Source organism: Bacillus rossius, chromosome 5 (assembly GCF_032445375.1).
Source record: "Bacillus rossius redtenbacheri isolate Brsri chromosome 5, Brsri_v3, whole genome shotgun sequence".
Classification (NCBI taxonomy): domain Eukaryota; kingdom Metazoa; phylum Arthropoda; class Insecta; order Phasmatodea; family Bacillidae; genus Bacillus; species Bacillus rossius.
This window is the reverse complement of record NC_086333.1, coordinates 51,898,517-51,921,264: the sequence shown is the minus strand read 5'-3', so window position 1 is coordinate 51,921,264 and position 22,748 is coordinate 51,898,517. Positions and strand designations below refer to the sequence as shown.

The following is a 22,748-nucleotide window of genomic DNA, read 5'->3' as shown; positions in this document are numbered from 1 at the left end:
TCTTGACGGTTATGAGGTCTGCTTTGTCACGAGTTAATCGCGATGTCCTCCTGTGAATTGACGTGATCAGTGGCGTTGCATTTTTCTTTTCTTGGCCAATAAAAAGACGGCTTACATCGGCGAGAAACACAGTATCACAAACACCAGGTCGCAGTTCTGTCGAGCTCCAAGCTGCTGGCTCGTCACACCGAACAGGTAACTGAAGTCTTAATTATTAACTAAATGATGCCATTTTCTTATTTATTATGTTTTTGAAAACAGTCTGTAATAGAATATATCATAAAACTTAATTTTAATAGGTAATAAAAATGTTTCAGAACATTTTTCAACAAAATTATTATTTATAACTAGTTAAAAGGGTTTTCCTACATATATGTATAGGCCATACATATACATGTCTTTATGACCTTGTATGTGTGTATTTCTTAGTATATATATATGTGTTTCTCAGTATTTCTGTAAAGGTATTTGTGTTAATTTAAACATCAATAGTTTAGGTCTAACGACTGTGTGGCTGGCTTTAAAAAACCAAAATAATAAATATAAATATCTAACTTAAGACCCTGTCACACTGTCAATTAGTTTGTATCGAAACTTATTTGATTAAGAAGTGTTGTGGAGATGTGTAACTTAAAGTGGAATAGATTTTCTCAAATAATAATTTCATCCGTCCATAGTGCCAAAGATTTTTATTTCGCTATATTAACTTGAAAAATTAAATTTTATTTTATTTATTTATTATAACCATTATCATCACTGTTTTATTGAGAAACTGTACATTTGATTGATTTGTATTTTTTTTTTCAGTAATTCTTTACTACAATTTACTAACTGAAGTACGGAATGAATTGTCATCCATTAGTTGCTGCTCTGTGCATCGCTGTTATTTCAACACTCATTACGATTACGGTAATAACTTGACTTTATTCTGTCCTGTTGATGTGTGAGAACCTTGTTGAGAATACACTGGAATAACCATTGGTTTAAATAAACAGAAACGATTTCTCGTAATGTTGAACAGAAAAAGCAAAACTAATGATAATGTAAATAAAAACGCATAAAGATAAGCTTTTTTTTTGTTATTTCTCGTCATGATTTTTGATACTTAATTGCTGCAGAAAGAACTTAAGTACATTAAAATACACAATATTTTGATATTTGTTTCGTTATGGTATAATCATAATGTTCTGAAAACAAAGCCTTCTGAACTATCAGTTATTTGTATTTATACAGAACCTTAATATTAGAAATAAAATCACAGATAGTATTGTAAGTAACTAGTTAACGTCTAACGGTTTGTATACGTTCAAACTAAACATTAGGCCCTTCTGACCAAACTGTGTCTGCTGTTAGCGACAGTGATTTTACTTGAGATTGTGAAACTTGTAAGCGCAAAGTAATACATAAATTAGTATGCTTTTGTTTTATTTAAGAGAAAAGTGAGAAGTAATCGGTCAGGAAGCAACCCAGCATGTTGGCGGTATTTCCTGGAAAAATGGTACCCTCGAGATGACGGCTGAACGGGATTCCAACCCGGTACCACTGGATTGCTAGTTCTATGTCTTGTTACGGCGGCAACACGATACACGTAACACTGAGAAAGTTTACTTAAAACATTTGTTTACTGTCTTATACTCTTAAATCATTTAATGTATCAGCAGCTGTTAAACAAAACGTGTTTGCTATCAGGAACCACACGCAGGACGAACAAAAAATATCACAAGAGGACAAAGCACTCACCATTGCCCTTCATATTCAAGCCACTGTTTGATCGTAGAAACGACGTGGACTAAAACTGGCTACTATTTGTTATAACTTAAGAGTTTTGTGGAAATAAATTTGCTAATAATATTAATAATAATAATAGTTAAATGTTTAGAATTGTGGCGTAAAATTTTAACATAAAAGTTATTTAACTTCGTGTTTGGTTTTACCAGAATTTGTATACTTTGTGTTGCCAGGTGATTTATAGCCTCTGAGTGAATAGGGCATAGCTTTGGACAAGAGTATAACATTTTATGAAACTTGTAGTCACTTGAGTGAGAAAAAAATGCTATGTCCTCCCATGTACCTACCAATTAATAGGGCCCTATATTTACCAGAAACCATCATTAATGCCCCGAATTTATCTTACCGCAAGCATGAAGTCACGAGATCCATATTGAAGTCAAAAATATATTCAATAAACTGTTAATTCCACGGTATCAACGCAAATTCTGCCTTCCAGCGCATGTCTTACCGGTTTTGAAAACGGAACATAGAACTTATGAGTCGGAATACGACATAGTTTCTGCAAACATATATTTATCCGGTACGATGAAGAGCCTTTAATAAGTTTTATTTTATTTTGATTCTTTGTTTAAAATATAATTAATTAATCGACTGCAATTTCAATGTTAAGATTAAGTAGACATAATGTCAGCTAGGCTTATTTTGTTTCATAATGCTAATAATAATATACCAAGGGCACAAAGGAGTAAGTTTTGCAAACATAAGTGGTCAGTTTGTTTTCCCAAAGTCTAACACAGTTAAGTTAAAATTAATTGCTTTACAAGTAAAGGTATAAAAATTAGTTTGTGAAGAAAAATTAAAAAAAATTATTTCATTCTTAATGATATTGAACCAAAACCACGATAAATTAGTTGAACGAACAGATATTTTACCACAAATTTCAGCATGCAACTTAAGGGTAGGTAATAAAAAGGATAAAAATAACAATTGAGAGTAACACTTTGCTTGGACATTTTTCTTACGTTTTAAAATAGGTTACTTTAACATAACTTTTACTAAATAGAAAATAGTTTGTTTTTCCGCAGTAACATCATTAACTAGTTTAAGTCAAATGTTAGTTGAATTTAAAAATAAAGGAACAAATTAAGTTTATTGCTAAAAATGTAAATATTTAGCTTAAATTTTAAATTGATAACATGTTAGTATGCACATTTTGCCAAGGGGTTAGGTTCTTAAGTACATTAAATATATTTAATTTCAAATGATCATATGTAGGTATGACGTTTTGCTGATTGACTTCTGTACTGGCTTAGAAAACCCGTGAATCATAAACTTCATCCATCCAGGCATGCCTAAAAATTTTTTTTTTTTTTATAATTTTCCCTTTTATTCAAGACTCTTGTGATTACACAACTGTGTGTCTTTCGACTATTGATACATGATAGGTTTTAAATTCTATGTAAGTACCTATAAAGGTCTTTTTTTATTTTATAAATGAAACAAAGCATTTGCGTTACAAATGATCGAAAATTGTCAAATAAAATTGCCTTAATTTTGATTCACAGGTTGCTGATGACGCCCAATTCGCAGCATGCTCCGAAATGTACAACAGTAACTTAAGTGAGTACATCTCGTGGGCTACAATCAGTATAAAACTTATATCATGTATATTAATTACGTCGCTTATTAGAGACACTGACAAATATTGTTAGTAGCATACTTATGGGGTTGCAGTGTAGGCTATTAGGTGAGACGTTCAAGATTTCGATCATTCAATGATTTCGGCAGTGAAGAATTCTCTTAATTTACCTGAAATTACTCATAATAAATTATTAGTAACTCGAGAGCAAAATGGGTCGTGCAGTAGTAATTTTGTTTGTTTTATATGCCGTCCTGTTTTGCTCCCTGGAATATGTAGGCGTTGTAAGAGTTAGGAACAAATGAAACGGTGTCTAAAAGAGTTATTAATTTTCATATATCAAAATAAATTTCTTTACTTTTTTTATGCGGCAGAAAATTGCAGCCGTCTTGAAAAATGCAATCACTAACTCAGATTCATTGACATTACCTAATATATTTTCACAAATGATAAATAAACTCCACGAAACTAGAATTTATAATATTTATTTTTACACTAAATCGTTTAAATAATAAGCTTTACGCAACTTTTAATAATTGGATAAATCTTTGTAAACGCGTAAACGATGCCTTTTTTTTCAGTTCTACTTGTGGCAATGGGGTTTTCGGCGTGTATCTTGATCTCAAGAGAGTTCTGGAGTTTCATTTTTCGAAGATATTATTTAGTTTTTCGTTCTCAGTAAATAACGCCGTATAATCTTTTGTTCCCGAGGAAACAGGTAGGATATATCGCTGTAAACTTTGTTATAATCGCGACAATTCGGGTGGCTTACATCGAGTAAATTGGACATCTTCCACTAACTATTAAGAGGGTAGCTTCCTAAATTATGTTGCATCTGCTATTTTTAATTTGAGCTGGTTATTTAAATAAAGTCTTTAATATAAATCTAGTAGAAATTTTAAGAAATTTTTCACTCCAAAACGTGTTGTTTATTGGTTTTGAGAATATTTTAAAGGCCAATTTATTTTTCAATCATTAAGTAAACTGATATCATGATATTTTGTGTTATTCAATTTTGAATTGACCTTTTGTATATAACCTGCGTGGTAAAACGTTTTTTTAGAATATCAAACATTAATAAATAAAAAATTTGTATACCCAAATCTCTTGAAAAATTAGGTTATTAAGTTTTTGGACACACCAAATATTTAATTATTTACGAAAAATACCCAATTAAAATAACAATTTAAAAAACTGTACTGCAGCAACGACGAACTAAAAAAGTAAGAAACAATTCAGTTGCTCATTGCTATAATATTCTAATATAATATTCTAAAATGTTTAATATGCCGTGGTCGTGTGTTATCAATAACAAAACATTAAAACTTCCTTTTGGCTTCGCCGAAGTCGGTTAAAAATCATACATTATAATAGGATATACAAATATCAACATTAATATGGAACTGTCAGAAGACTTCAATAGAACTGAATAAACAAGCATATCCTACATAACAATATACTTGTCTAACTCCTTTAGAATTTGATAGTAATAAACTACTGTTTCTTACTTTTTATTTTGCCGTAGTCGATTTACAGTTTTTTTTTACTTTTATTTTATTTTTTAATTTTCCGTTTCCACCTTTGATACGATAACAAAAATTGATATTATTGACACGATCTTAATATCGATTGTAACTTATCCGAAGGGTTCAGGTAAATTAGTGACATTCTATTTACATATTGTTATGATTTATAATGTGGGGAGTACTGGGTTCGTATTGGATAACCCAATTACGTTGTATCACAGTTTCATTGATTCCTATAATGTACATAAACAGTAAATAATTTCCCTTAATGTCCAATTACAAATCACCGGCACTTAAAATTATTTATTCTCAAGTCACTCAATGTCTGTCACGTCCCACAGTTCTCACCGCTCACTGTAGCTGGGCTCAACAGTGGTTCGCCTCCTACCTCGCGCCTGTCCGCACACTCAGTCGCAGCACTCTCACTATCCCGTCGCTCCACGGTCGCGTCTCTCTCGAGGGGTTCTTTCACCCTCTTCACCGATGTCGCACTTCCCTTCACTTGCGGAACTCTCAGAACTCGCTCGGAACTCACGCGGCACAGGTCGCGGAACTCTATCGCAAAACTGTCGCTGAGGTGACGTCACTGCTTAAGTACCTCATGGACGCCCTTCTCGAACCGACGAGAGTAGCCGTGACGAGTCGCGTCATCCCGGGCCGACCCGACTCCCGAAACATCTTGAAACGCGGTGTTTATCCTTGCTATTCCGCGCGGCGGCCTGCAGAATGCAGAATTCCCAAGGCCGCTCAGTGATAGATAACAGCGCCGAGGCAGGAAGATGCTCATCGAGAGGTTGGGGGGGGGGGGATAGCGACGACCCTTGCAATTTGACCAGGTATGCGTGACATGCCTTAAGTAAGGAGCGTGACGTCAGTGGCCGTGCGGGTCCGTCAGTCAGCTCCAAACCTGGCATCGTGATCTGGTCTCTCGCGTTCGTAACAATATGAAAAAAAAGTTTGTATTTAATTAATAGTAAATAAACATTCGAGACTAGGGCATTTATGATGAAACAATTGTGCTGTGCATTTTATAGTAAATATATTTACAGATGAATGTACATCAATAAAATATATACAAATATTTAATTAGATATTTGCTTATTACTGAGCAGAGTCAATTCATCTCAGCCTCTCTAACTCCGTCAAAGACACTGAATCATTAGGGTTACACAGAAGTTTCCGCGGGTTCAGATCGCCGATAAATAAACCCTCCAATGATCTCACCCTGCTTAGTTAAACATAGACCTGGCCTTTTGCGAAAATACGTTTGCCAACGTCAACAACAACCGTATCCAAAGTACACCCTGCAATTTGTGGACTGTGACACCCCTTCACAAAATAAGTGGCAGCATTTTAAGTATTATTTTAAGTGTACATAAGTAATAAAGTTTAAAATTATTTATTGCAATAAATACAAATATACTTATATACATGAATGTTAAAATCATAAACTTTCCTTAATGCTTTCTGTTAAATTTTTTGCACTAACAAAGGCACTATGTTTCAACTTCAAGTCATCCTCTTTTGGATTGTAAACATTCGCTAACAAACTAGATCACTAAATAAAAAATAACCTAATGAGAAATTGACGTTTGGTACTCGAAACAAGGCACAACAAATTTGTCAGTTTCTAGAAAGTATACAGAGAATATGAAAACAAACAAAAAAATAGTGCGTGGAGTCCCTCCGCGCGGAAGAAGTGAAACTTCGTAATGTGGAAATGAAAATAGGAAGGGGTAGAAATTGATAATCTATAACATTTACAATGGGATTATGATAACTAAAGTAAGATACGAAATGTTTGAGTTCTATTTTTTCAATATTTCTTGCAAAAACTGCATCAATGGTAGTTTCCCCCTTTGGTTTTCACGACGCTCACACTGTTTACTTCGCTGCATAGCAAGAATACCACGCGCATGTGCTTGGGATCTACCGACTCACTCTCTTTCTCTCTCCTACTTTCTACCTTTGTGTATCTTTCTCTCTCCCTCTTGCGTTGGAATATTGGACGCTACTCGTTGCTAACGCTCGCGCATGCGTTCGAGTGCCACGCATTCACTCTCGCTCTGTCTCTTTCAATTCCCCCTCCCCAGGAGCGTTAAACGTTTAACACAACCTTGTTGGCAGTCACATTAGAAGTTTCACTTCAATAATAATATTTCGGTGAAAAATAACTAACTACTTACAATATTATGTACATAACATGCGTAGTCTATAATAATGAGACTATAAAAACATATTATTAGCAATTTATTTTTCTACTATGTCACTCTGTCAATTATGTTAAATGTCTATGCGCACACACAGAGAAAGGAGTAAACAAGTGGATGTACGTATTCCGCGTTTTGTACGCATGCGCAGAAAATAAACCGCTTGTTGACATCAGTACACAAGTTTCTAACCTCGAATGAACACGGCGGCGCAGAGGGAGCATGACGTCATAAGAGAGCGTCATGCCGTTTGCCGTCACGACATACGAGTCGGTCTTACAAGACATGGCAATAGCTGTTTCACGTCAAAAAAAATTACAGAGAAACCTCTCCACCCCCATTTTTGAATGTATCATCTATCATATTGATTTTGTTAGTATCAAATGTAGCCTATGTCACCCGTACCATAATAACTAATGGATTGATACCTTATTCACCAAAATCGGATCAGTAGTTCAGGAGCTACTGTGGAATAGACGTAAATACAAACATACATTGACTGCTAAAAACATAATAACCCTTCCTTTTCGGCTTCGCCGTAGTCGGGTAAAAATGAGATTTTTACTAAAAATGATACATACAAACGTCTCATTCTAAATTGATTTACGATTTCATAAGTTGTGATGTTGAATTACATACCGAACTAAACACTATAACTTGCTTTGTTGTAGCTGCCGATCAGTTCAGAGCCAATCACACACCGATAATCTTAAGCTTGGATCCAAACAATAACCAATCAAATGTAAGTAGAAAATCTTTATACTAAATGGTAATTTTTTAAAGTTAATTATGGTTATGGTATAAATAATTTGTTTCGGACATGTGAAAGTAAAATCATAGTTTTAAGCTCTAGATGCTTTAATGAGGTTTGAAAAACGATTTATGTGTACTGGTCTATTTTAATATTGTCCCTATGGAAGTAAGAATTTAGAGCGTGGGTGTGTGCAGTATAATGTTTATAATAAAAGTTTTTTTTCCCACCAATTGGATAGCAAAACATGTTTTTTTTTTTGTAACGAAAGTTTAACGGTATTTCCTTGCTGACATGTTGTTTAACATTTTTGTTTTACAATGTTAACTTCGTGATGGCATGTTTACGATTGTTCCTATAGCGAGTTCCATTCAAGCTATTAAACTAATTTCTAGCTTTAGTTTATTTTGTTTTGTTAACCAATTGTTAAACAGAGAAACTTCAACTTCAGAACAGACACCCACTCCTTCATGATTTTTCCACTTTCTTCCAACATATTCCTCTCTTAAGGTGCGATTCCAATGCAGCGTCTGTCGCAAGCGTCAGACGTAGTGCGTCTGACGTAGCACGGCTGACACATGGATGGAGATCCTATAAAGCGTGAGTCGCCTTCCGGTCCTGGTACTGGAAGGATGAGCGAGCGCGGTTTGTGGCTTTATGTAAATGTTAGAAATTTAATAATAAAAATATTTTGAGTTGACAACGTCTAATAAATCGATGTACGCCGGCTGCACGCACGAAAAAGTGTCCCGTTACGCACATTGTTCCGTTACGCTGTGTCCCATTACGCACATTTTTCCGTTACACTGTGTCCCGTTACGCTCATTGTACGCTTGCGCCGCATCTATTTCTCTTCCACTCGACTGTTTATAAGGTGAAGTGAAAAGTTAATGTGGTTTTCATTGCTTATTACAACAACAATATCGGCAATAAAGGTTAATTATTCTTGCATTTTAAAAATTTGATTACTAGTATAATTTCAAATATTTATTCTTTTATTATTAAAATAAAAATGATTCAAATTTATTCATAAAGTATGCAATCATTTCATTAATGTTTTGTTATGACGTCACGTTAAACTAACGTCCGTAAACCGACTTTACAGACAACCAATTTTATGATAATAATTTGTTTCATCAAAAATTGTTTTAGATAAAAATTAAACCATTTAAAAATAATTTTAACAGATTCTATAGTGTGCTACTAAACCTAAAACCCTGGCTTTTTACTGAAACTTCTAAAGGGAAAATTCTTGAATCAACACCTTATTTTCCAAAATAAGGGCTATATAAGGTTGTTTTAAACATATAATAAAAAAACATCTTGTTAAAAGTTAAACACTTTAAAATACTTCCTATTTAATAGTATCAAAATCTTAAATTATCTAATAAAGTAAAGTAATACAGAAATATTTTTTATGATGGATTCTCCAAAAATATATTTTTATCGTTTTGTGAATTTCACTTAGCGTATTATTTATTATTATAAATAAACAGTGACAATGCTGCTAAAAAAAAAAGAACTAATGATTACATGACTGAACTGAGAACAAATTTACTTTTCGAAACCTCGTCTATCCACAAATATCGCTTTTATCTTACTAAATTTTGGTCCTTGTAACTGTAAAGAAACGTCGTAAAGAAACAAGCAAGAAAATTATACAGTTTTATACAATTTCTCACGTTGCCCAACTGTGAATAGTACATTTCCTCAGCGGTAGCCTACAACTCAAGTAGTTTCGGTTCCCTACCACGTTCGTGCAACTTCGGATTTCTCTCAAAAATTGAAATTTAAAAAAAAAATCGAAGGGTTAGGTTAGGTTAGGTCAGTAACAACATGCTTGTTTTCATTGGAAACTTCTGATTTAGCGGCTGAAGTGGCGTTAATACCAAAACGTAAAACTTCGGAAAACTTCGGAAATTCTTGCAGGGAACCGAAACTATGTGAGTTGTAGGCTTCTCTTCCCTCAGGCCGTGCAGGAGGAGTGTGGCTGCGTGTACTCTGCTCTCTGTGCGGGCTGGCCGCACGTGAAGGTGGCGGGGACGACAGAATTGTATCCCCTTGTAAAGGGTACTTATCATACTTGTGGTGGCGGTAGTGTAGCTTTGTATAAAATGGAAAGGTACCCTTCCCGATTTTTTAAAATGTTTCGGTTTTAATGCAAATATGCACTGAAAAGGTATCCCCTCGGAAAGGGTACCTTTCAGGATTTTCTGTACAATGACACAACGGAAAATAAACTGGAAAGATACCCTTTCCGATTTCTTAAAATGCATATTATTTTCTGCTTTAAAATCGTGAAAGTTATCCCCTCTAACCTAACCTAACCTTACCTAACCTAAACTAACCTAACCTAAACTAAACTAAACTAACATAACCTAACCTTTCCAAGAGGATACAATTCAGCCCACCAACCCCCTTCCCAACTGGCGCACCATGGGACACAGTTCCATGACATTCCCTTGCAGCTGTGCTCTCCGCCAGACGCTGCATAGGAATCCCACATTTATTGTATTTCAGAGCCTTCCACTAATTGTCATTCATGTGTAACACAATGCAGTATTATTATTTTTTTTTTACAATTTTATCTCCAGTCCCCGTGTATCGGTTGGCTAAAGAGAAATCCTGCGTGAAGGCGTCTGGGTTCTAAACCCGAGGTGGACATGGATGCACGAGTAGGTACGAGGCGTTTTCAAAAGTAAACTAAGTTTATTCTGGTTTATGTTGGTATAATTTTTCACTAAGTGGTAGTTTTAATAAACATAATATATACAAGATGGTTCATGACGAAGTTGATAAATAAAGGAGCTGATACCTGGAGTTGTTATGCCGGTTACCAGCTACTGCAGTTGATGTTTTACACGCCACCTTCGGTGGCAAAGCGTTCCGCCGCACCCATGTGAACTGCGCGCGTTGCATCACTCACCCGCGTGTTGTCCGGTTGATGCTGCGAGCGCGCACTTCACATTGGCGCATTTGTGCGCATCATCATAACTCCGCGCGCATTGCAGTTACCCTAACATAAAACAGCAGTCATCAACTCATTCGTTTATCCCATTTCATCACTAATCACCTTGCATGTATTTTAATATTTTGAAAATCAATTTTTTTCTTTCCATAGAACAAATACTTAACTTGTTCTTTCAATGTAGTTGGCACATCAAAGTGTTTAACATGCAGAAAGTTTTTATGCAATTTATTTTACTTTAACCCGCCACTAAATGGCGTTGTAAAGGATCAACTTCTAAACCGTTCGACAGATTGCCATTAAAATTGGTATATTGTGATTTTCACTGTCCTTAATAATTAATAACAACAAATAGTGATTGTGATTGTGATTGTGATTAGTATTTAGTGAGTGAGTTTAAAATGGAATACCATTTCAAATGAAATGCCTTATAGTGTCTAGATTACATGCAATTATTCCATTATACATATATACACACACACATATATATAGGTATAGCGGTAAAAAATAAACACTGGCAGGAAAACGTCTACCGGGTTCTGCTAGAACATTATAAAAATTAAGCTATCAATAAATAATATTTTTCCTCAAAAATAACCAATTTTTAATACCATCAATTTCAAGTACAAAACATTTACATGTTAATTTTCAATCAAAATACTAATTTTTCTTATCTTCGAATAAACAGGTTTTCGATAATTATTATATTAAATGTAAGCGCAGTAATACATCTATTAACATTACTAGCTTGACATGCAATGATATCTTTCTATGTAAAATATACATTAAATTTGATATAACCTAGATTTTACTGTTAATTTATTTCTGCAACATGTGATTATTTTTAATTGGAAATTTGGTTACAATGCAGTTACTGTTACTGCTGTCGCACTAAGATTTATTTATAATTTTTTCGACTTATTATGATTGAATTAAACATGAAAAAAAATTAAGGTGTGTACCAAAAATGAAAAAAAAAATAAAAAATAAATAAACACATGTTTCAGTGGCTTTTCACGACTTTGAAATTTCTCGTAGTCTGAATAAAAGCAATTTTACGGGGAGTTTAATAGCGTGGGAGAGCCTTAACACACCGATACTTCGTCCCAAAAAAATTTGGAAAGTTGGACAAATAAGACAGTTACCTTTTCAACCTCCAGTATGCAGCTAGTTTTAATCATAATGATATAACTTGGCACAGATCCAATAACACTTTCTCCCTATATTTCCAAGCTATTCAGAAATAAAGCAAAATAAGTGCCGTGATATAAGGTACTTATCGATTACTGACCTACCAGTTACCAACGTTTTTCAGAACAAGCATAGTTTATTGATGGAAAAATCTGTTTTTGGTAATATAAAATATTATTATTTACCTCAGAAGTTTTGATTTCAGGAGAACACAGAAAATTTGACATTCATTGCTCACAAATATTTCATTTGCCGATTCAATTAGGTATCTGTATCACATCTAATACCATTTGGTCCACGTAATAATTGTTTCCTACTTTAATATGCCCTCGAATTGTCATTTTTTTCTTAAAGGTAAACTTAACTCTACAAATATATATCTGTGTAATTTTTTTGCATTGCAGTGCGCTCTCATCTGTTACGGCGCCGCTCTAGGTGTGATCAATAAGAACGGGAAAATAGACTTGGATGCGTTGGATGATTTTAACCATCGTTATATTTCGCAACCAGAGTGCGTACCTTACAAGCAGGATGTAGAATGTGCAGATCGAGGTAAGAATAATCGTGTGCAAGGCGTGTGCAAGGAAGCTTTTATCCTGTCACGTATCAAACGATATTCTAGTTCACCTTTAAATTGATCTAAATATAAGTATGGATAAATTATATTTAATAAATAATTTAATCAATGAGTAGAAAAGAAAAAAAAATATTTTTTTTTACTTATATGCAACATAGGCTATGTGTGATGTAGGATATGTCAAACATACTAAAATACATTAACACGATATAGAGATTCTACATTCATATAACGAAAAATCTTAAATGTAAATGAGTAGTATGTAATAGGGCATCCGGGCACAGGCTCCAGTCGCGAGGTGCTGGTACCGGGTCAATGACCGATTGCTATGACGTCACGGCGGCCATCTTGGATGTGTGTGACCTTGAACTTTGACCTTGACCTTGACATTTGACCCTCAAAAATTGCCAAAAGTGGGCAAAATTTGCCCAAAATTCCTCAAAAATCGCCAAACTTGCCATTTTTTGGAAACAAATTCCGCCAAAAATTCTCAAAAAATTTCTCAATTCAAAAATTAGGACTTCGAAATCTTCAAAAGTCATTTTGTCTTAGAAAGAACCCAAATTCCTAAAAGCGGCTTAAAAGTCCTAAGAGCTAGCAGCTTTAAGCCACCCAGGTTGGATGCCATGGCAGTCATTCTTAATCATGACGTCACTGTTGCAATTTCCGTTACGTCCACCATATTGAAAAACTTTAATAATATCCGATTTTAATGAAAACAATTATAAAATTTATAAAAAAAATTCAATTAATAAAATTTTAATAAAAAATATTTTAAAAACGTACATCTACGGCATTTAGATCGGAGTCCTCGGTTCGAGGGCAAAAAAAATAAAAATGGTGTCTAATCCTTCCCTTATGGTGACTGCAGGTAGACTGACCCCCACCACTTAGGTCAAAGTATATATCGTCACCTAGTATGACGTCATGTCCGCCATCTTGAAAATCTGTAATTTTTATATTAGAAAAACGGGAAAAATTCCAAAATTCATTAAAAATTTAACTTATATAATTGAATAATAAAAATCGAATAAAATATTACTTATAAACCACTGTTGCACATATCGTAACGGTCGCCATCTTGGATTAGTTAAACCTCACATGTTTCATTACGTCCCGCCATCTTGGTTGAGTACGATGTCATCGTTACACTTTACGTTACGGCCGTCATACTGGATCCTATTATGTTGCTTGTTTCGTTATGGCTACCATCTTGAAAATCTGTAATTTAACTGCTAGAAATTCGGGAAAAATTCCAAAATTCACCGAAAAAATCACACATTACTTTACATATTGAATCGTAATTTGATTCGATCTCTGAACGAAGCTAAAAATAAATTTAATTTAAATACCAGAAAAGTGTCAGGTTCAAGGAATTAAACAGCGCAAGTTCTTTTACAAACATAATATTTATTTCATAATTTCTATTCTACTACAGGATCACTTGCGAAAGCCAGCAATCTTATAATCAACTAGCTGCAATCCCTGGCATCGCCCGGGCTGAACACAGGGTGATATATTGTCCGCGAGTTAAAGCCAAATGGGTAGCGCCATATGACAGTGTGGTTTTCTCCGTGTGCTCCTATTATTCTTGTCAAATATTATGAATGTTTTCTCCGTGTGCTCCCGATTATTCTTGACAATATTATGGTGGTTTTCTCCGTGTGCTCCTGATTATTCTTGTCAATATTTTGATGGTTTTCTCCGTGTGCTCCTGATTATACTTCACAATATTTTGATGGCTTTCTCCAAGTGCTTCTGGTTACAGATGAGCAATTGATCTCTGCATGAAAGATTTTTTACTTAATGAGACATGACATTTTATTCAAGATTACATTTGATTAGTGAATTTCTGCTACTTCAACACTTGCAATATTTTTATCAGGTGGAATTAAAAAAATAAACAACCATTACACAGTCAAATAATAATAAGCTCTGAGAAATCTGTGAAACACTAACTGAAAGAACACACTTCCTTCTCCTTGGAGACTAGCGAAGCCATCCTTCTTTTGTGATCGTTAGTGAACATCCGCATCCCGCATAAAACAAATAGATATTATTTACCTGCAAGCGACACGTGGCGTCATATGTTGTTGAAAAGCAGAACTACTTACAAAAAGTACCTTTGCATGGGATAACTAAACTCTCGCTGACGAAATATTTAAAAAATTCTATTTAAGAAATGGATTAAATTTAAAACTCTTAGTTTGCATCTCCATTAGTCGTAGAAGCTAACCTGTACCCTGGTCCGATGTCTGTAGCTGTATCAAAACGCCATCACTGTAGATACTGTAGCAAGGTGTTCACCTTGAGAAAGAATGCTAAACGACATGAGAGAAGCGAGTGTAATTTGGGTCCGTGTCAAAAACGATTTCATTGCAGTCAGTGTCAGAAATCCTTTGGTAGAAGATATTACTTGGATAGACATTTCAAGACCTGTACAACTAAAATTAATAAAGATAACCAAGACTGAGCTACAACATTGCGGAAGAGGAACGAAGGCGAAAAAGCTATTGATAAAAATACTGATCTAGATCATGATAATAATTTAAAATTAAAAATAAACGAAGAAAGTTGCAACCACATTAGAAATGAAAAGATATTTACACCAATATCTAGTCGTCTCCATGAAAATGTGAAAGATGGAGAACCACCTGAAGCTTACAAAGCCGAAGACTTTGAATGCATCATCTGAAGCTAGCATGATTGAAGATTGTAATGACACATCTGAGGCTGGCATGATCGATGACTGTGCTGACACATCTAAGGCTTACATGATTGAGTACTGTACTGAAGCACCTAAAGCAAGCAAGATCGAAGACTGTGATGGCGGTCTGAGACCAAAACGATGGAAACTACGTAATAAAATAAATTATCCTGATCAAGTTTGTGATACTGACATGATTGAAGACTGTGGTGACACATCTGAAGCTGACATGGACGACGACTGTTCTGACACATCTAAGGCTGACATGATTGAGTACTGTGCTGAAGCACCAAAAGCATGCAAGAGCGAAGACTGCGATGGTGGCTTGAGACCAAAACGATGGAAACGAAAGGAAGATTAACGTAGCAGAAGAGATTGATTATACCTCATGGGAAGATCCTAACATATTGGTTGACATGATAAGACTACTACATGGTTCAATTTGTGCAGGAAACTATTCGAACATCAAAGAAATATCCCTCATACTCAAAGAACTGAGGGAAGCTGGCTACATACAATAAAGTCTTAAATTAAATGTATGTGTACAAACTTAAAGAAAAAATAATATTTTTTTCAACATGGTATCTACCATTTCTCGAAACATGATTTCTAAATAAAACTTATAACTTAAAGGTGTAAAAAAGTCACCACTGCCAGTCAAAATATATACTAATAAAGACATGCAAATAATCATGCCAAGTTCGATAAAAAAAATTAATTGAAATCGGTTGGAGTCAGTGAGTGGTGGAGCTTTGGGCGCATTTGGAGCTGTTGTTGCCTTTTGGAGAATTTGGAGCCTTATGGAGCTGTTGGAGCATTTGGACCTGTTGGAGCATTTGGAGCCTTTTGGAGAGGTTGGAGCATTTGGAGCATTGGAGCTGTTGAAGCCTTTTGGAGCCTTTTGGAGCCTTTTGGAGCCTTTTGAAGCATTTGGAGCCTTTTGGAGCTGTTGGAGCATTTGGAGCATTTGGAGCTGTTGGAGAATTTGGAGCCTTTTGGAGCTCTTGGAGCTGTTGGAGCATTTGGAGCTGTTGGAGCCATTTAAAGCCTTTTGGAGCATTTGGAGCTGTTGGAGCCATTTGTAGCTATTGGAGCTATTTGGAGCCTTTTGGAGCATTTGGAGCTAAAGACATTTTAATTTTTCTTGAGGATATCAGGTAGAACATAATCAATCAGCTTACTGATGAAGGAACTATGTATGGACCTTAAAATTATAACTTGTGGCTGGATTGTTTATATGGTAAATCGTATCCGTTCGAGGACCTAGAGAAGAAGTCCTCTCAAGTAATCGACCGTTACAATTTTACAGTTCTGACGGTGTGAAGCAATCTGTTAAACACGGTATCCAGAAACTCTGCCAAGAAGAGGAGGACTATGTCAGTGAAGTTTCTGGTTGGTCTCTGTCTAGTATAAACCGATTGAAGCTAAGAATTAGTCATTTCACACCGATGCGGAACTAATCTATACTAATATTATAAAGCTGAAGAGTTTGTTTGTTTGTTTGTTTGTTTGTTTGTTTGAACGCGCTAATCTCAGGAACCACTGGTCCGATTTGTAAAATTCTTTCAGTGTTGGATAGTACATTTATCGAGGAAGGCTATAGGCTATATTATATTATGAATAACATTAGGAATCCTTACGGAAAGTCCAATAAGGTAACCCAAGGTGTAAAAAAATACCTGAAATAATCCTTACACAGCGTGCGCTGCGAAACCTATTGATTATAGAACAAAACAATGTACTACCAAATTTGAAGAACATATAATTGTCTTCAAAAAATATCGCGTAACCATATGTCTAACTATTGTAGTTATCTCACAATTAGTGTTTTCTTTTATTTTTTTAAATAATTAAAATGCCGTCGCTTCAAAAACTCTTTATTGTGTACCTTGGTTATTATCCTTATCAAAATTAATAACTGCATATTCAAGTCGAATTCATTACCTTTCTATAACTTTTTGAATTTTTAAAATTCGGACGTTTCATTCAAAAGATACCGCGATATTTAAAATGTAAGTATTAGTGTTGTAGCCAAATAAGTATTAAGTTTTGCACATGCATGTATGATTTGGTGGGCGATCATAAGGGGCGAGGGGGCGGTAGCCTCTGCGATATTTATATAATATGATAATATTATATATAAATTTTATTAGTTTTCATTTTCTGACAGGCAAAATTGTTCACATGGTGTTGATTTGTTTTTTGATAAGTAATGTGTGCCAGATAAGTTATGATAATGGGTCAGGAAGATAATACATATGGGACAAAGAGGAGACGTGGAATTGGCTGGAATAAGAGTGTAAAACCCTGCTTGAGATCTCAATTTTGGTTATAGTTTGGTTGATTGAAAAATTTGTGGTGTTGACTCATTGGTAGGGACAAAATTATATGGTGAATTGCGATATAACCGAAATAACACCAAAAAGCAAGTAAATACACCAAGTGGACCGTTCAACCGATCGCCACGGGTAAACAGAAAATCATATGCCATAGACATACGAACCGTATATTGCATGTCATTTTGCCTATGACCACCACACTGTCATATGGCGCTACCCATTTGGCTTTAACTCGCGGACAATATATCACCCTGTGTCTGCCCGGGCGACGCCGGGGATTTCAGCTAGTTGAATATAAGATTGCTGGCTTTCGCAAGTGATCCTGTAGCAGAATATAAATTATGAAATAAATATTATGTTTGTAAAAGAACTTGCGCTGTTTAATTCCTTGAACCTGACACTTTTCTGGTGTTTAAATTAAATTTATTTTAGCTTCGTTCAGAGATCGTACCAAATTACGATTCAATATGTAAAGTAATGTGTGATTTTTTCGGTGAATTTTGGAATTTTTCCCGAATTTCTAGCATTAAATTTACAGATTTTCAAGATGGTGGCCGCAACGAAACAAGCAACATTAATAGGATCCAATATGACGGCCGTAACATAAAGTGTAACGATGACATCGTACTCAACCAAGATGGTGGGACGTAATGAAACATGTGAAATTTATATAATCCAAGATGGCGACCATAACGATATGTGCAACAGTAGTTTATAAGTAATATTTTATTAGATTTTTATTATTCAATTTGATTAGTTAATTTTTTTTAATGAATTTTGGAATTTTTCCCATTTTTCTAATATAAAAATTACGGATTTTCAAGATGGCGGACTTGACGTCATACTAGGTGACGATATATACTTTGACATAAGTGGTGGGGATCAGTCTACCTGCAGCCACCATAAGGGAAGGATTGGACGCCATTTTTATTTTTTTTTTGCCTTCACCGGGTTCGATTCGAGGACTCCGATCTAAATGCAGTAGATATACTTTTTTAAAATATTTTTTCATTAAAATTTTATTAATTTAATTTTTTTATAAATATTAAAATGTTTTCATTTAAATCAAAAAATAAATAAAGATTTTCAATATGGCGGACGTAACGGAAATTGCAACGGTGACGTCATGATTAAGAATGACTGCCATGGCATCCAACCTCGGTGGCTTAAAGCTGCTATCTCTTAGGACTTTTAAGCCGCTTTTAGGAATTTGGGTTCTTTCTAAGACAAAATGACTTTTGAGGATTTTCGAAATCCTAATTTTTTGAGAATTTTTGGTGGATTTTGTTTCCAAAAATTTGGCAATTTTGGCGATTTTTGAGGAATTTTGGTCAAATTTTGCCCACTTTTGGCTAATTTTGGCGATTTTTGAGGGTCAAATGTCTAGGTCAAGGTCACACACATCCAATATGGCCGCCGTGACGTCATAGCAATCGGTCATTAACCCGGCACCAGCACCTCGCGCCTGGAGCCTGTGCCCGGATGCCCTATTACATACTACTGAAATGCATTCATGTAACATTAATATTTTCCATTTTTTCACAATAGTACGAAGAACACATTTAATGTACCTAGTCGTTTCACTTAAGCTTAATAATATAATATACATCCTTATTGATTCACACAGTTTTCTTCTTATCTGAGTACTGTTAAACCTGTATAATGCCCAGGGGTCTCAGGTTCGATTCCTGACCAGGTTTGGATTCTTTCTTTGGTCCAGGGTTGGGAGTTTTTTGTCCCTTCATCACCCCAACATTGCAGAAGGCAAAGTTGTTATGGCGCAGCTTCCTCTATTACTTTACTTCGGAACTTATCACTTAATAATCGTCAACTTATTCATATTTATTTTATATTTATTTTATATTCATCTTCCTCGTAACTTTCATCATCATCTTCTTCATCATATTTAACCCCTTTTTTTATTCTATATCTTCATGTTCTTCTACATCATCTCTATCGTCACAATCATCTTAATCATAGATCATCGTTTTCATATTTTTTGTATTTTTTTTATTCATCTCCATATTCATCAACATATTTTAAAGAGCTGCAATTGTATGTTAATTTTGTTTTGATATGTTTCCAGCAAACCATCTGGAGACTTCCCACTGCGATTGGGTGAAAAACTACATCGAATGTTTCCAGTAAGTTAAACAAAAAATATTTCTTTGTTTATTTTTCCAGCAAAAATTCTCCGAAAGCATTTTATATTTCACAGTGTCAGTTGTTCATTGATATATTTTATATATTTATTTATATATATTATAAATTTACTGTGCGGTCTACAATAACAGGATATACATGCCAAACCACGCCACTGCTAAAGTTAAGCCACCTTGTAAAACATTGAAGGTTATGTGAAAGGATTCGCTGACATAACACCTTTTAATGGAAGTTTCAGTCATTAATCTTTTGCATATTTCTATAGCAGATTTTTTATACACAGGTTTTTCACAAATCCTATACTGTCTGTGTGATGCTCTAATTGATAAGAGATTTCGTTAATGTGAAATTGAATACTTCAGAGTTAAATCTGTTTGAAACGTAAAAATTCTATCCGGAAAATCTTGTTAGTTTTCTCAATCCTACTAATATTATAAACGCGAAAGTTGGTAAGTATGGATATATGGATGGATGTTTGTTACTCTTTCACGTAAAAACTGCTGAATGGATTTGAATTAAATTTGGCCTACAGATAGCTTATAACCTGGATTAACACATAGACCCCATATTAATATGAAATTCCATCCCTAAGGGAGTGAAAAAGTGATAATTTCATTTTATAACAGAAAAAATCATAGGTCATAGACATACAAATAGTGAGTGAGTGTCATTTCTCTATGTCTGACACACGATCATACACATAGTAAGGCCTGGCAAATTAATATTTTTTCCTTGGTGAGACCAGGCCGCTTAGAGGAGCTCGCAGCGGCTAGCAAAATAAAGGCACTAATAACGGTTTTGTTCTTAACTTCGTCAATAGATAGAGTTGCCTTGAATTTTAAACGCACTATCGTTTGATGCGTTTGTCATGTCTTTAATTTTTGTTTGTTTGTGCCGTATGCGTTCCTATGCCATTCATCCGATTGCGATGAAATTTTGGTGATTTGTTATGCGCATGCCCATGAAGGTTACTGAGACGGTATAACTATTTTTCAATAGTTGGAGCACGAATCGTGTCAAAAAATGTTTTTATTTCATTTTATACAGCGGCAATTCGTCTGTTTTTGTTGTATAAGTGCGCACGCATGACACAATTTATTTAAATATAACAGAGAGACAGAGATAGAGTGATTTATATATATAGTGAGATAGAGACGGAGAGATAAGTTGAGATAGAGCGAGGTATAGGGAATGAAATGGGTTAGATAAAGAGATATACCTATGGATGTATAGAGCTATATAGAGACTTATAGATTATATAAGATATATAGATAGTGGGAAGTATATATGTGGATATAAAGAGATGAATAGAGATAGAGATATACTTAGATGTATAGGCCTATAGATGTAGATAGAGATAAATATATATAGAGAGATGGATAAACGACTTGTATATGTGGAACTACTTCAAACATATTACAAAACAAAACTGAATGAGGCATTGCAATGCACGCAAGCATTAACTAGATAATGGAATCTTTTCAATATTAGTAATCTCTTATTTTTCAGCTATTTTCTATATAAAGTCAAAATTACATACAGACCAGGTTAATAATTATAAACTGGCAGAAGAACGTCTGTTGGGTTCTGAAAGTGATATAAATTAATTTTCACACTTGACATTCAAATTAAGAAGACAATTACTAACTACATCTGATTTCGAAAAAGGTCCTCTTCACCCTGTGTTCAGCCCGGGCAACGCCGGGTACTGCAGCTAGTTTATTATAATTTTAAGTACCAATTACCACAGAGATATAATTTGGCTTCTTAAGCTCTTAAAGGTCTTTAATATCAATATCTATTACTACTTAGATGCTTATATACTTAAATGTTGGAAACTTTTATCGGAGCATAACTGAAACAAAAAAATATATCCTTCTATCGTACACGGGTTTCTACTAAGGTTAAGTTTTATCTCTTTGTCAGTGAGGTTTACGTTCACGGAATATGTATTACATTCATCAGACCAGGATTCGAACCCGGGAAACAGAGGTGCATGCTGTTAAACAGTTAACATTTAAAAAATTGTGCTGGAAATCAAACATTAGTAAATTCTTCAAGATTTTTCTCTTTTCGAAAAACAGGGTAATCATTTTTTCACTATATTTAGTTTATTCCGCAACATGACTTAATAAATGTTATTATGTTTCATACTTATTTATTTCTCATAAGGTGTTGTAATATATTATCCATGTCAAGCAATATAACACCTTGAGATAAAAATGTATGCTAGTTTTGTGGTAAATTAACCATAAAATAATACTATCTTCTTGTGTTACAGGAATTATAGTGCGTGCTAGAAATTATGACCTTCTACAAGATTGACGACTATAGCTTGCAGCATATGCCATTTCTGAGTCAATAATTCAGGTTATGCGATGTAATAATTAATCATAGCTGAAATTTAAAAGAATCTAATTTATATTGTATTTGTATTTTTGCACTACAAATAAATGCACATTCAAGCATAACAATTACTTATTTATTTTGTATATAACGTTAAATATAGGTACCATTGACATATTTTAATTTTTCACCTTATGTGTCCGATGTAGCTACACAATACATGATTGAATTTGTTATAGCTATATGATTTTAAATGTAAGTATTCTATTGATAAACGTAAGTCAACAAATTTGTATAACAAACGATAGAAAAAGACTATTAAATATTAAATAAAACTTCAATTTAAAAACTTTTATTTTCCTTCTGGATTAATATCACCCTAACAAGTAGTGTGTAATATGTAGTTCCTCCAGGAAACTGGCTTCTGGCTGTGGAGCCGGGAGCCGAACCACAATCTTGGATTGTGACGTCACGGCGGCCATCTTGGAAGACCGTGACCTTGACCTTCGACTTTGACCTTGACCCCGGCGGCCATTTTGGATCTGCCATCTTGAATCCGCCATTTTGGATGACGTCATTTTGTTTTCTCGAAAATTCCTC

General features: G+C 34.5%; 1 protein-coding gene across 1 annotated transcript; it reads left to right on the top strand.

The window, feature by feature from the left end:
* The first annotated feature begins 100 nt into the window (after positions 1 to 100).
* Positions 101 to 22,209, top strand: LOC134532366 (uncharacterized). Its single transcript, XM_063368800.1, has 7 exons — positions 101 to 195; positions 808 to 909; positions 3,297 to 3,351; positions 7,778 to 7,848; positions 12,421 to 12,568; positions 19,726 to 19,783; positions 22,084 to 22,209. Exons 2-7 carry the CDS (start codon positions 844 to 846, stop codon positions 22,100 to 22,102), a joined length of 417 nt encoding a protein of 138 aa, XP_063224870.1. The 5' UTR covers positions 101 to 195; positions 808 to 843; the 3' UTR covers positions 22,103 to 22,209.
* Positions 22,210 to 22,748: the final 539 nt, after the last annotated feature.